The following is a 13,494-nucleotide window of genomic DNA, read 5'->3' on the forward strand; positions in this document are numbered from 1 at the left end:
GATGATGAGAGTGATACGGCAACTGAAGGCGAAGAAGAAATTAAAGCGCGGGAAATAAGAAAACAAGAAGTTTGTTTACGTATCCCTAATATATCGTCTGCTACTACAGATACTGGATCTGATACAGAGGTGATGTTTTTTACACCTCCCAAAGCATTAGAAAATGCATTATTTTGTTTAAATGAACATAGTGAATCTATAAGAAATGATCAATCCTCAAAATCAATTAAAACAAATAAAAATAAAAATACACTAAATATTGAAGAATCTCCTAATTCATTAAATTCTAATTTTATTAATAATCCTGAATGTACAGGTAGTTTTAGTCTCATTAATAATCTTTCAAGTACAAATACTAATGTTCAAAAATATCCAATAAAAAATCATGATGAACAAAAAATAAAAAATGGTGCGAATCCTAAATCAAAATTCTTTAAAACAGAAAATAAAACACAACTTCCTATGATTTCAAATTCAATTTCTACTGACGAATTAATGACAGAAATTAATAGTCCTGCGGAAAAAAATGACATGCTTTCAATTGATAATGATCGTTCAAATGAATTAGAAACTCCTGAGTCTTATATGGATTGTGTAAAAAATAATACAAGACAGCAGTCAAAAAATAATTCTAGTTCTAGTGCAAAAAACCATAATGATGTGATTGGAGATAATGATAATATTCTGTCAATTAATTTTACTAATGATTCCAATTTATCTAAAAAAATAACTGATGGTAAAAATTATAATAAGTCAACTAAATTAAATATGGTTACTACTGAACCCTATCCAAAATATACGCCTACAGTTGAAAAGGCTATTAAAAAGTATGAAAATAAACAACCCAAAAAAGAATGTATTGTTATGTAAATTTCAATATAGTAAAATAAATAATAAATACTTAAATATTCATCCACATACAACATAGTATATTATTTATGCATGTATGAAAAAATATTAAAATTTAAGCTAGAAATCATAGTACAGAATCTTCACAGATATACATAATAAGCCTTTCTCTCGAGTATCATATGGAATATACAAATCAGGTAAAAACAATGGGAATTTTGTGTTACTTGTGATTTTGTTGTGTTTCAATAATTTAATTTTTAATACATTTAATATAATGTGTCTTCCATATTTTAATATTATTGTGAATTTAACTAATTTACATATACCTAATTAGTATAAATAAATGTGTCTATATGTATGTTGTGATATTCTTGTATATTTCAAATTGATCAAGGAGATAAACTAACAAACTATTATTTAATATAATCTAATAGGATGTTATACCCGCATTTGTTGTCTCTGTCTTACTAAAGCATAACATACAACAATTTGGGTTCAAGAGCTCCTATTTTGTGTTGTTAGCTAAAATATTCGAGTGAATTGACCTTTTGTCCAACTAAAGGTAAAAACATTAACTGTGTTCTTTTGTTGATTTTTTAAGATATTTTTATTTTTAAATGAGTTATAAGTTTGTAAAGTACTAATATTTGAAATTGTCCATACCACGCTGACGAACTAAAATAAGGTAAAAACAAAAAACCAACCAGAGTACACAGATAATATGCTCTTACTATTAAATTTGGTAATATCTTAATCCGCTCTAATATTTAACTTAAAAATACAAAATTGGAACTTCCGAACAAATATTTTGGTATGTTATACATTAGTTCATTCTAGGCAACTCCTGGAGGGTACAATATCTTTTTACGAACAATTGATTTTATCTGAAAATAAATTATAGTTTAAAATGTATGTATAATTATTTTAATGTATTCATTTATTTTATTAGCTTTTGGAATCGGAATTTTTACTATTAAGAGGAAAGGCTTGTTTTCGTATGTCTTGATTTTTTCACTAAATTGTATTATAAGTAATTAATACAATAACTGTGTTTATTATGTGATTGATTTATTGTATTAACTAATCAAAATTTGATTTAATGTTTATTTACTTATAATCAGGACTTGAAAGTTAAAACACAAAAAAAGATTATTTTTTAGCACTATAAATAACTATATAGCACTGGAAATTAAGAAATAGGTATACAAAACAAATATCAAACATTTTTTCATTTTCATTCCATAAAGTTTTATTTTTATCTATCATAATATTTACCATAGTAGTACCAAAAAACATGAATATCCGAAAATTAGCAAAATTAAATTTTGAATATAACATCAGGGAAGTGTGAAACAAATTTGTATCTTACTTTAGATGTTCTAAGACTTACCAAAAAAAATATGCATCTACTAGAACTTTCGAGACCTGCTTATAACAAATGATCATAAATGTATGTTGTATAATAATAATCATTTGTATCCAGATGCGTTGATAATGTATATATATTATATATATATTATGTATATATAAATATATTGAAAGATTTAAATAATTTCAGTACTTACCAAATAAATTATGACAAATATGAACTATAATAAAATATTTTATTTTTAGTATTTAAATTTAAATAAAAGATAGTATTATATTGTGTAGATTTTAAAAATATTTATGTAAGTTATCAATATATAATATATATACTTATAATCATACCTATATGCATATGGTTTGGATAAAAATAATCATATTACTTTTAATTGTATTTTAAACTAAATGTTTTTTTTCAGGTTGCTACTGATTTTTATTCATCAAGTTCTGGTAGTAGTAATTCTGCCACAGAAATATCTACAGATTCTGAATTTGAGCGAGATGATAGAACACCAACAAAACACAGTATTCCAAATATAATTGTAAGCGAAAGTATTCAATCAAAACATAAGGTAGAAGAAACAAAAGTTGATCCATTAGTTCCGGAAAATCCTAAAATTGCAGAGATAGTAAATCGAGCAGCCCAAAATCGATCAAATTTTGTTCCATTTTCCAATCCTGGATATGAGCTTAATCGAACACAATCTACAGAAGGTATTGCTACTAAACGTTCATTAGAATTGAAAAAGTTATACTTGTTAGCTGGTAATGGTAATGGATTAGCGGTTAAAAAATCTGGTTCGTCAGTAACTTTAGATACAAAATTTAAAAGCTTTGTTGATCAAATATCTGAGTGTCAAAAAAAATTAAATCCTGCTCCAGTACCCAGTCCTACTATGCAAGCATTATTACAAAACGTAAGTCCTGTTGTTAATAAAAATGAGAAGAAATCAAAAGAATTATCAGAAACTAATGAATTTAAACATGTCTGTTTAAAACATTCTGAAAAAAATAATGATAGTAATGAAAAAAACGAAACTAATCATAATGTAATTGAAATAATTAATACCCAGTATCAAGAACAAGATAATGAATCACGCCCTCGTAGTCCAGCTCATGAAACTTCTATAATTGTACCAGAGTTTCATCGTTCTCAAATAGAAAATAAAATTGAATCAGATTCTTTATCAACAGATGCTTCGACAGATACTGAAAATGACTTAATAATTCCTGATATTTCGTCTGATGATAAAGATATTCCAATAGAAAACCATAGTTTACCAAAACTAGAAATCCATAACTCTCGAGGTGAACTCATGAATGATACAGAACAAAAAGAACAAATAATTGAATCTGAATGCATACCAAAATATTCAGATAATGGATTTAACAAGATAATTACAGTTCCAAGTCCAGTAAAAGATAAAAATGTCAGAAATGGTGAAATATTAAAGCATGTTTCAACGACTGCTGATTTATTTATGAATAATGTTTTAAAACCTAACAATAGTGAAATAGTTCTTCCTGAATCGTATGCTCATGCGTCTGATTATAATAATGATGAAGATCATACGATTGAGGGGCAAACTGAAACAGAGCTTTCCGATTGGGCAAGAGATGACGATGTTGGAGTATCTGAAGCTTGGGATGATTTTGTACACGTACCAATCAAATCATTAACTTATAGAAAACATCAGAGGCCTAAATCAAAACGTAAACCTAGAAATTCTCCTAAGAAACGGCCCAATGAAAATTTAGATGAGTATGGTCATGTCTGTGGAAAAATTGATAGTGATAACATTGAGTTCATGGATACTATTAGTGATAATGATACTAATGAGCACGTTGCTGCTTTAAACCAAACATTGCTACACAATACTGGTTATATGGAATTTGTAACCAATCCTCAAATGGACGATGAGCTTAAAACACCTGTGGTAGAGACATTAAATACTATTTATAACATGTCGGCTGATAAAGATGATAATGATACTACAACAACCAGTGATCTAGTGACTGTAATGGATCTCAATGAGATAAATAGTATTGATGAAGATGCCTTAACTCCGATTGCGTATGAGGACACTAATAAAACCTATGAAAATTATGTGAAACGTTTGCAGGAAAAAATTACACCATTTAATAGTATAAGAGATTCTATTGATGTACGTAAAATGAAAAAAAATAGTAAGGGAGAAAAACTAGATGAAAACAATTTGAAAGAACAAAATGAACAAGAACAAAATTCTACTACTTATAAACTCCAACAAATAACAAAGGAGAGAATGAAAGAAAAAAATTTAGTTCATGATATGGTAATGAGTAAAATGACAAGTGAAAGAAAACCTCGTCGTAACAGAAGTTCACCTTTTTCTCCTGAATTTCATACAGAAAATTTTGAATTTGCAAAACCATTTCCTATTGATCAATGTAACGCAGATTTAAAAATCCGACCTACATCTCTTCTAATTCCCATAAAAAGTCCCTTGAGCGAACGAAAAATGTGTGCTACTAATCAGATACCATGTTCAGAAGCATTTTCATTGCCAGATATAAGAAGAGCACTATTTGATGAAAAGACTCCAACATCTAGTATTGCCGAAATATTAAAGTCAACTGAAGAAATACGTGAAAACGCTAGGGCCAGAGCTAGATTAAAGAGCGATTCTGAATTAGGAATAAGTCCTGAAGATAAAATTAGACAACTCAGAGAAAAGTTGGAACGTAGAAGAGCAGTAAAAAGCAACTGTGATGGACTTTCATTACTAACAAAAAGTAAAAGTTGTCAGTCAATTGATGAGTTTGATCTTGATACTGTTTTGGTGAGCAATAAAAAATATTAAAATCAGATAATTATATCATTACTAATTATGTATACTTCTTTTTATTTTTTTAATCAACATTAGTGTGATACACCAAAAAGAAACGAACAAAATATTATGAATGATCGTCCTGAAAGAAAACGTAGTATTACTCAAACTGTTATGGCTGCAATTTTCCAAAAGAAGACACCATCTCCAAATAAAATTCGTTCTCCATCTAGTCATCAAACATCTCCTTCTAGGTTTAAGTTTTTAATAAGTGGAAAAACAAAAGAAAAATCTCAGGTAATTTTTTTTTATATCTTAAGTAATACAGAAATTAGGATTAATTTAAAATGTTTGGTAATTAATAAATATTATTGATAGGATTAGGATTGGAGGGGAAAGTGTACTATTAATTTTTTTTAACTATTCCAGATAATAATACAGTTCTAAAGTAATTGTATACATTTAAAAAATATAACTTAAATCATTTGTAAATTATAGACCAATCACCTATAATATTTTACGTTTTGTTTTTATATTAGATACTTATTAAAATTACTAATCATTATCTGATTATTAATTTTATCTTTTAAATTTCAGTCGGCAGACAATGTTTCTACATTCATTGGAGATTATGTATGTGCTCTTAGAGCAGTTTTTTTATTGTATCATATTTTATTACTTAAAAATAATATTTAGAAGTTTAGAACTGTGTTGAGTGTAATATTAAATACTGCATAGATTGTAGATTTGTTGGTAGCTTACACATATTAGATTCTATTGCTTTATTTTCTTGATTTTAATGCAGTTTGTACACTGTACACCATATGTCATTAATCAATACATGTACTTATGAATAACTTAAACGCCATCTTAATACCTTAATATCTGAAATGAATTACAACCTTTGTTGGAATATATCTTATGATATCTTCAATGTTTTTATATCATACTATTTTTATATTATGTGTATACAAAATAACATTATTATGAAGTTATTCAAAATTTTGTTTGTTGCTTAGTGTTTTTAACTATGTCATTTTTTTCTTAGAAAACTTTTTTTGGAATAGTAAAAATGAACTATTATTGTTGATTATAAATTAATAGTTAGGTATTAGTAAAATTGTTTATTGTCTTATCAAATATCCAATTATAAAATAGAATATTAGAATATTATTATACTTTAAGATTACAATTCAATTCATTTCATCATCATGCATTTTTGACTAATAAGACAATAAAATAATAAAATTCATGTTTTTTTAATTTGTAATTAAAAAATTAAAACACTTCTTATTGAAAATTTCATAAATATTTTATACATTTAAATTATTGAACACCCATTTAAAATATGATAAAAAGCTTTGCGTTCCTCACTGTGATGGCTCAAACTTAATTTTCCTATGAAGCAGTTACCTTAAATAAGTACCCATCCACTAATTTTTTCACACTTATTAATTTACTTTTCACACTTTTTATATGCATGTCGTATGTGACTATGTGAGTATAAATTATGTCATTGGGGTACCCACCCCCACTTTTACATGAGGCAGCCGCCTAAAAAAATAGTTATTCACGCCACCACTGGTTCCTCAGAAAAAACTTAAATGATGTATACAGTAATACTGAAATGTTTGTTTGTCTGCCTTTGTCTAAGTTCTCTTATGCACTCAATTATACATACATTAAATCAACATTATTTTAATAATTTGGTAGTGTAATTTAAGGTTTTTATTGAGATTTAAAATAAAATGATGAGATATTTTAGATTTAGTTAATTTTAATTCTTGTTTATTCCATCAAAAACAAATATTTACTTTTTAGGATAAAAAATTGTCTCTAACTGCTGGAGATAAACCGGTACAGTTTAAATCAAATAGCGAATCTGAAATCAGACGTCGTTTAATAGATTCATTGGCTCCACCTATACCACCACTACCATCTTGCTACGATATTGATAATCTACAATTATTAGGTATTTATTTATGAAGTAAAAATGTATCCTGCAATAAGTGTACAAAATCAAACCTCTTTTTCTTCTTATAGAAACAGTTGTCACTGTAGATGAATCCAAAAAAAACAAAGTCGATGATGATAGTATTCAAAGCGCAGATGGTAGAATGTCAAAGTCTGAGATTAAAATTGCTAGACAGTCTCAACGCAAAAGGTATTGTACACACAATTTACAATTTTCTTTTTTGACAGTTATATAGTTTTAAATGATTAAAGGTTGCGTATTGCACAAGAAGTTCAAAGGAAATTGGAAGAATTGGATGTTAAGCTGAAAACTTTAGAAGCTGAAGGTGTCGAAGTAGAAAAAAAGCTTAGAGGAGAAGGTAAAAAAAAATAGCTATTAAACTAAATATTTGTAATTATACAATAAAAAATATTAGTAAGATTGGTATTTTATATGTTTTTGGGTTCTGAATAGAGAAACTAAGTTATTGTTTATTAATTAATTTTATAAAACTAATGATATGTTTTCTATTTTAGTTAGCATTTAAAGAAAGCTAAAAAATGCATGCAGTACCTACCTATATTGTACAATTTTACTCAATAATTTATATTAATTAATTTAATTTTTCAAAAGTATGAGCACCAATAAAATATATACTAAATACAACTAATATAACCACCTTAAATGACAATAAAATAAATGCTAACCTATCTAATTATCAAACTATTCTTTAATTTAGGAAGTGAAAAAAATGAAGATGAACCATCTCTTTTGCATACTTATTGTGAACTGATGAGTGAAGTGAATCGGTTGCGAAGAGAAGAACGTGAATTAGGATTACAGGCACAAGAGTTAGAAATGGAAGATAATCTAGCAAGATGTGAAACAATCAGTGCCAATGGTAATTATAAATTAAAATTACTTGTGTTTAATGCGTTTTGATATTTTATTATTATAGAATGGTGTTTTTAAAAGATTTTGATCTAGCATAATTTTATAAAATTACAGAGTTTGGCTCTGATTTCAATTGTTTGGCCAGCATTCACCGCACAAACCATATTCTTACTAAATTATTTCCCATATATGTCTTAATAGTATTCTATTATTTCAATTTATTTACTTCCTAAGTCACTTAATATTTCAGTAATCTAACTATATATAATATTTATTAACTATAATCAACATTTTCTATTTGCTATAGTAGTATACTAATGCTATTGATGGTAACTATTTAAAATACCTCAACAAAAATTGTATTCGCTTCAAGAAGAATTCATATTTATTTTATCTGAATTAAAACAAATGTTAAATTTGAATATTATCTTAGCTCATCTTATCTGCCCATTAACTACTATGGTATAATATTTAAATCAAATTAATTAAATAATAATATAATGTTTAATACCTTCTATTATTTTGTATATGTACGTCTTCTATGTCATATTAAAGCCAATTTATCACGAGGTCTAGACATGATTTCATTTTTAACATTATCAATTTAAACATCTAGAATATAACTAGACAATAAAAAATTAATTATTAGCCATATTGCACTTTTTATATTTGTACATCATGTATGGAAATCAAAAAGTTAGTATGCTTGTTGAGTGTACTCCTACTTCTGTCCAATATTTTAGATTATTAAGTATATAGGCCACAGTATAATTAGTAAATATTATACTTTAGTTTCTAACAAAAAATATTAAATTTAACAGCTCAATCCGCTAACCTATTAACTATTAACTATTTTTCAACTATTAATTACTTTAATTTAGAAATAATTTACTATAATTGTTATCATAACTTCCACTAGAACCAATATATTTGACTAAATTAACAAAATGTTTAATATTACCATATTATATATTCAATAGTAAAATATATTTTGTAAACTCAATATTCATAAATTAAGAATATTATTACTGAATTTAAAATTCACTCCTAGACATCAAATTTAATTTATGATTCCTATTTTTATTCTTCAAAACTTATTCATTCTTATGTTGGATTTTTAATCATTGTTTATTTCAAAATTTGTATGAATTATGAAGATCTCATTGTTTGTCAGAAATACTGTATTTAGAATTGTTCATTTATCAATAATATGCTTAAAACTATTTATAAATGTACAGTTTATTTGTATGATGGCGGTTGTTGTTAAATTTTTTCCCTTACAAATAATTTTACTTGGCTGTTATTTGTTTCAAGAACAGAATTTGATTTTTTTTTTTCAATGGTTGATATATAAGAAAGTCTTCTGTTTGAATGCATGGGCTTAAATAAAACGCATTCAAGGTGAAAGGTGTTTAAATTTTTATGTATGCTTTTTGAAAGATATATTAACATAAACTAAATACATTCCAGTTATTTTAATTATACCTATAGTCAAATATTGTCAAAGAAAAGATATGTGATGACAATTCTTTTTTGAGTACCTATTACATACATAAATTAATAATTTAATGTACAATTTTAGAATATTATAATTATGCTTAAATTGTATGTTTAGTTAAAAATATAATTCTCTACAACAATATAATGAAACCAAAATATTCATGCAAATTAATAATTTTCTTTACTATTAGATTAAAAATATTAGTTGAAACATGACGATAATTTTTGGGCGATGGTCAGAATTATAGGATATCACTCTAGAGCAAGAGACACAAGATAAGCATTTTATGGTTCTGATCTTAGCTTAAAGTTTTACCACTAAGTAGTTCTTAACTTGGGTCTTTAAATAACTCATAATTACTTATTGTTTGATTAATTAAGAGTTTAAGATTTTATTACAGATTGTGAAATATATTTTAAACAATACAAAAAAATAGGCCTTATAATTTAACTACTAGTAGAGATAAGTTCAGTGTAAAATTAAGATTATTAAAAAAACAAAATTATTTTTATATATACAGTGAAACCTCCCCTAAATGATACCTTCTAATATTGGACGTCTTCTAAGGAACCAAACTTACTACGGTCTCTGAAACTTCCGAATAGCAGTGACCTCTGAAAAACGGACAACATTTTGGTGACTGAGAATGTCTGGTATTTAGAGGTTTCACTGTATACATAATAATATATCCTACAATTGTATTTAAACACATAACATTCAAACAGGTGTACCTCACCTGATGGTATGGTATGGTTTTGTGGCATGTATGTATATCATAGAGTAGTGTAAATATTTGTTTTTAAAATTAAAAAACTTAAAACATTCTGATCCTCAAAACGTCCATGGTAACCAACAAACCAACTGACTTAAATATACAACTCTATGTACATCAAACAGTTTATATGGTAAGCTAATGTCATTTTTATGTTAACAAAATCAACATTTCAATATGTAATTTGTGTTATCAATTTGTTATAGGACATACATTAATGACCGTAATTATATGTTATGTATACATTTCTATTGATAATTTTGATCCTTAAATGAATGGCACTTATGTTTTATTTATATACCGTATGGTAACTTAAAATACTTATTTTGATATTATTACTATTATCAACTTTAAAAATTTAATTTGGTTAAAACAGGGCTTACATTAAAAAAAAATTGTTAAACAATATTTATTATTTATGTTTGTTCATGTCAATATATTAAATTATGGGACTAGTTTAAATTTACAAATGGTAATTTTTATTTTTTTTATAATTTAACCCTTAATTGATATAATGAATTATTTCTACTTAATAATGTATGTATCATTAACTAAGAATGAAATCAGAAGTAGAAATTATAACAAAAAACATTTTGATAATACTTTTATTTAAGTACTTTTTAGTATCTAAATTCAACTTTTGTAATCAATTTTCCTAATTTCTACAAATTTGTTTATAATTAATGTATTTCGGTTTTGTAAATAATATTTTCTTATATTATAATACCTGATGGTGTAGTTTATCTATTGATATTCTATTTGTTTTTTTTTTTACATATTTTTAATTTTAATATACTTGTCCGTTATATACATGATCATTATGTTATGTCTCTTGAATTAAGATTTTAAGTCCTAATTGAAAAATAATTGCATATTAGTAGGTTAAGTTAGAAATTAGTATTATCAGTAATATTGCTGTAAGCAATAAGGTAAAATGCATGAAAATCATACACAGTGTACAGTTTTTGTTTTTTATGTTTTTTTTTATTATTTATCCGTTCTGAAATTAAAAAATGTACTGTTTTTAGAGCTATTACCATTCATATTAGTAATCATACTGTACTTAAAATATTAATACATCCTTTTACAAGCTAATGATTAAAAACCTAATATTTTATCATAACAATGATACAATGATTGTTGTATAGTTTAAAATTTATTTTAAATTCATATTAAACATTTAATCGTCCACTTTATTATTTATTGATCCAAATTTTTTTTTTTACAGACAATGATTGGAACAAATTGTCAACAGCTCATTAGTTATAATTACTAAGATATTTACAGATAATACTTGTACATTTCTGGTTAGAACATCGACAGAATCCCTACTAACAGGAACTTATAGCTCATATATTATTTAAGTTTATTTATGGAACAAATAATCATATTATATTTATTTTTATACTTGTTTTCTTCTTTTGTTTATATTATAAGTAAGCTAAAGTGTGATAGTTTTATTTTAATCAACGAGTCAAAGCTTTAACCCAGTATATGAAGTTACTTAAGTTTTAAAATCCTAAGCCAAAGCTAACAATTTGTTTAATATAATTCATACAATATTGATTTTGTATAATCTGTGATATAATGTTTAGATGTATGACTCAATTGGGCCTTATATTTTAATTTTTAATATAAATATTATAATATATTTTGAAAATTAACTTTTCAGATTTTTTAACACTACTTATCTTATTTTTTTGACATTCATATTATATTATATTATTTAATTATTATTTTTAACATTCATAATATTCTCTAATTATTATTAATATGTTAGTTTTATTATTTTTAAGCATAAAAATAAATTAAAATATTTTTTGAACACTATTAATAATAAAACTTTTATTTTATTATAAATTAGTTAAATAAAAATAAATATATATATATATATATTATATATATTATAATATTATAAAAAAGCAATATAGTATTTTCAGAAAAAAAAGTTTATATAATATACAGTACATATTATGTCATATATGTAATATAATAGTAATAGCATGATAAAGCTGTTAAATCATAATTTACAAACAGTCATAATAAAAATTAATTTTGCTGTATTTTATTTATTTTTATTATCTGGTTTAGTCATCACCTTTGAGATATGATTCAAGTGGATTAGGGCCTCTTCTTTTAGCAATTATTGTTGTGTTGGACTCTGAAAATAAATAAGAATTTTTCAAGTATTTGTTTTGATTTAATTTATCAAAAAATGTACCATTAGGTTGTGTTTGAGTCTGAACATGGTTAATATTTAAACAGTTCAACCATTCTGTAAACCCAATTTTATTATCACGATTGACATCACAATGTCGAGGCAGTTTTTTTCCACATCTTTTTAGTTTGTTGTTGACTGACATTTCTTCCCGAAAACTCTTCCATTCTTTGCGTTCCAACACCTTTTATTTTCAACAGTGATAGATTTAAGTGTTAGTATTACTGAATTCAGAATTCTTATGTATTTTCTGTTGATGTTCACTTACTTTATTGTGATTTGTATCCAAAGAATGAAAAATGTCTGAAATTATTGATTCATAATCACTAGAAAATGATGCGTTATTGTTTTTACTGCAATAATTATAAATTCATAATAAGCAGAATATTAGTACAATTATGTCTCAGTCACAAAATGTAATGTTATTTGTGTACAATAAACCTGTGTTTTTTTCTGAGGTAATCCATGAGATCTTTTAAAAAAATATGTTTTTTATGCTCAGGGCAGCCTTTCATTGGCCGGGAAAGTAAAGGAACACCATCACATTTAGGATTAGAATCTTTCACCGAAGTTCCTGGTATTGGTTTTCCAGTGTCTTCTTGTGTGCACCAACAATAACCTGAGTTAAAATCAATTCCCATCAATAATAAAATTCAATTTTTTATATTCTGATTATCCTATTGAGCTTTATAATTGAACACACCAACTGATTTGTAACACTGGACACTTTTATATCTTCCATCTGTTGTACATTCTGGAATGTACTTGTGAGATGAAGACGATGGATCGTCCAATGCTTCCTGTCTGTCCGTTAAACAATCATTAACTGAAAAACAAATTTAATATCAGCATAAAAATAAATTAAAAATGTATGTAGGCTTAGTGATGTTTAAAACTTTAAACTTCCCGTGGATTTACCTTATCTTAATCACCATTAAAAGTCATATTAAATACGGGTCTAATATTAAATTCAATCATAATTATTAATAGGTAGGTAACTATTTTTTTTCGTATTTTTAGCTTTGCATAGATGAAACAATTTTTAAAATCGTTACCTAATAAGTAATAACCAATTGCTAATTTCATCTTCATTATAAAGTATTTGGACCTCTCCCCCCCCCCCCCCCC

General features: G+C 25.6%; 2 protein-coding genes across 8 annotated transcripts in view; one reads left to right on the plus strand and one right to left on the minus strand.

Moving 5' to 3' along the window:
• Positions 1 to 11,799, plus strand: part of LOC111027194 (F-actin-methionine sulfoxide oxidase Mical) — a 30,551-nt gene extending 18,752 nt beyond the window's left edge. For 3 of the 5 annotated variants that reach the window (XM_022305449.1, XM_022305450.1, XM_022305453.1), the window contains 9 exons: positions 2 to 129; positions 2,637 to 5,039; positions 5,124 to 5,324; positions 5,625 to 5,660; positions 6,849 to 6,999; positions 7,071 to 7,191; positions 7,254 to 7,360; positions 7,721 to 7,882; positions 7,990 to 10,002. In XM_022305449.1, coding sequence (XP_022161141.1) covers positions 2 to 129; positions 2,637 to 5,039; positions 5,124 to 5,324; positions 5,625 to 5,660; positions 6,849 to 6,999; positions 7,071 to 7,191; positions 7,254 to 7,360; positions 7,721 to 7,882; positions 7,990 to 8,108 — 3,428 coding nt within the window. In that variant the 3' untranslated portion in view covers positions 8,109 to 10,002. Of the gene's footprint in view, position 1; positions 130 to 2,636; positions 5,040 to 5,123; positions 5,325 to 5,624; positions 5,661 to 6,848; positions 7,000 to 7,070; positions 7,192 to 7,253; positions 7,361 to 7,720; positions 7,883 to 7,989; positions 10,003 to 11,376 lie in introns of those variants that run through there. The other 2 variants (XM_022305452.1, XM_022305451.1) reach the window with 2 other exon arrangements.
• A 417-nt stretch (positions 11,800 to 12,216) lies between these two features.
• LOC111027183 (SPARC-related modular calcium-binding protein 2) overlaps positions 12,217 to 13,494 on the minus strand; it is a 20,909-nt gene continuing 19,631 nt past the window's right edge. For all 3 annotated transcript variants that reach the window (XM_022305429.1, XM_022305428.1, XM_022305427.1), the window contains 5 exons: positions 13,070 to 13,192; positions 12,808 to 12,985; positions 12,635 to 12,719; positions 12,370 to 12,550; positions 12,217 to 12,309 (listed from right to left, as the gene is read on the minus strand). In XM_022305429.1, coding sequence (XP_022161121.1) covers positions 12,236 to 12,309; positions 12,370 to 12,550; positions 12,635 to 12,719; positions 12,808 to 12,985; positions 13,070 to 13,192 — 641 coding nt within the window. In that variant the 3' untranslated portion in view covers positions 12,217 to 12,235. The remainder of the gene's footprint in view (positions 12,310 to 12,369; positions 12,551 to 12,634; positions 12,720 to 12,807; positions 12,986 to 13,069; positions 13,193 to 13,494) is intronic.

Source organism: Myzus persicae, unplaced genomic scaffold (genome assembly GCF_001856785.1).
Source record: "Myzus persicae strain clone G006 unplaced genomic scaffold, MPER_G0061.0, whole genome shotgun sequence".
Taxonomy (NCBI): Eukaryota; Metazoa; Arthropoda; class Insecta; order Hemiptera; family Aphididae; genus Myzus; species Myzus persicae.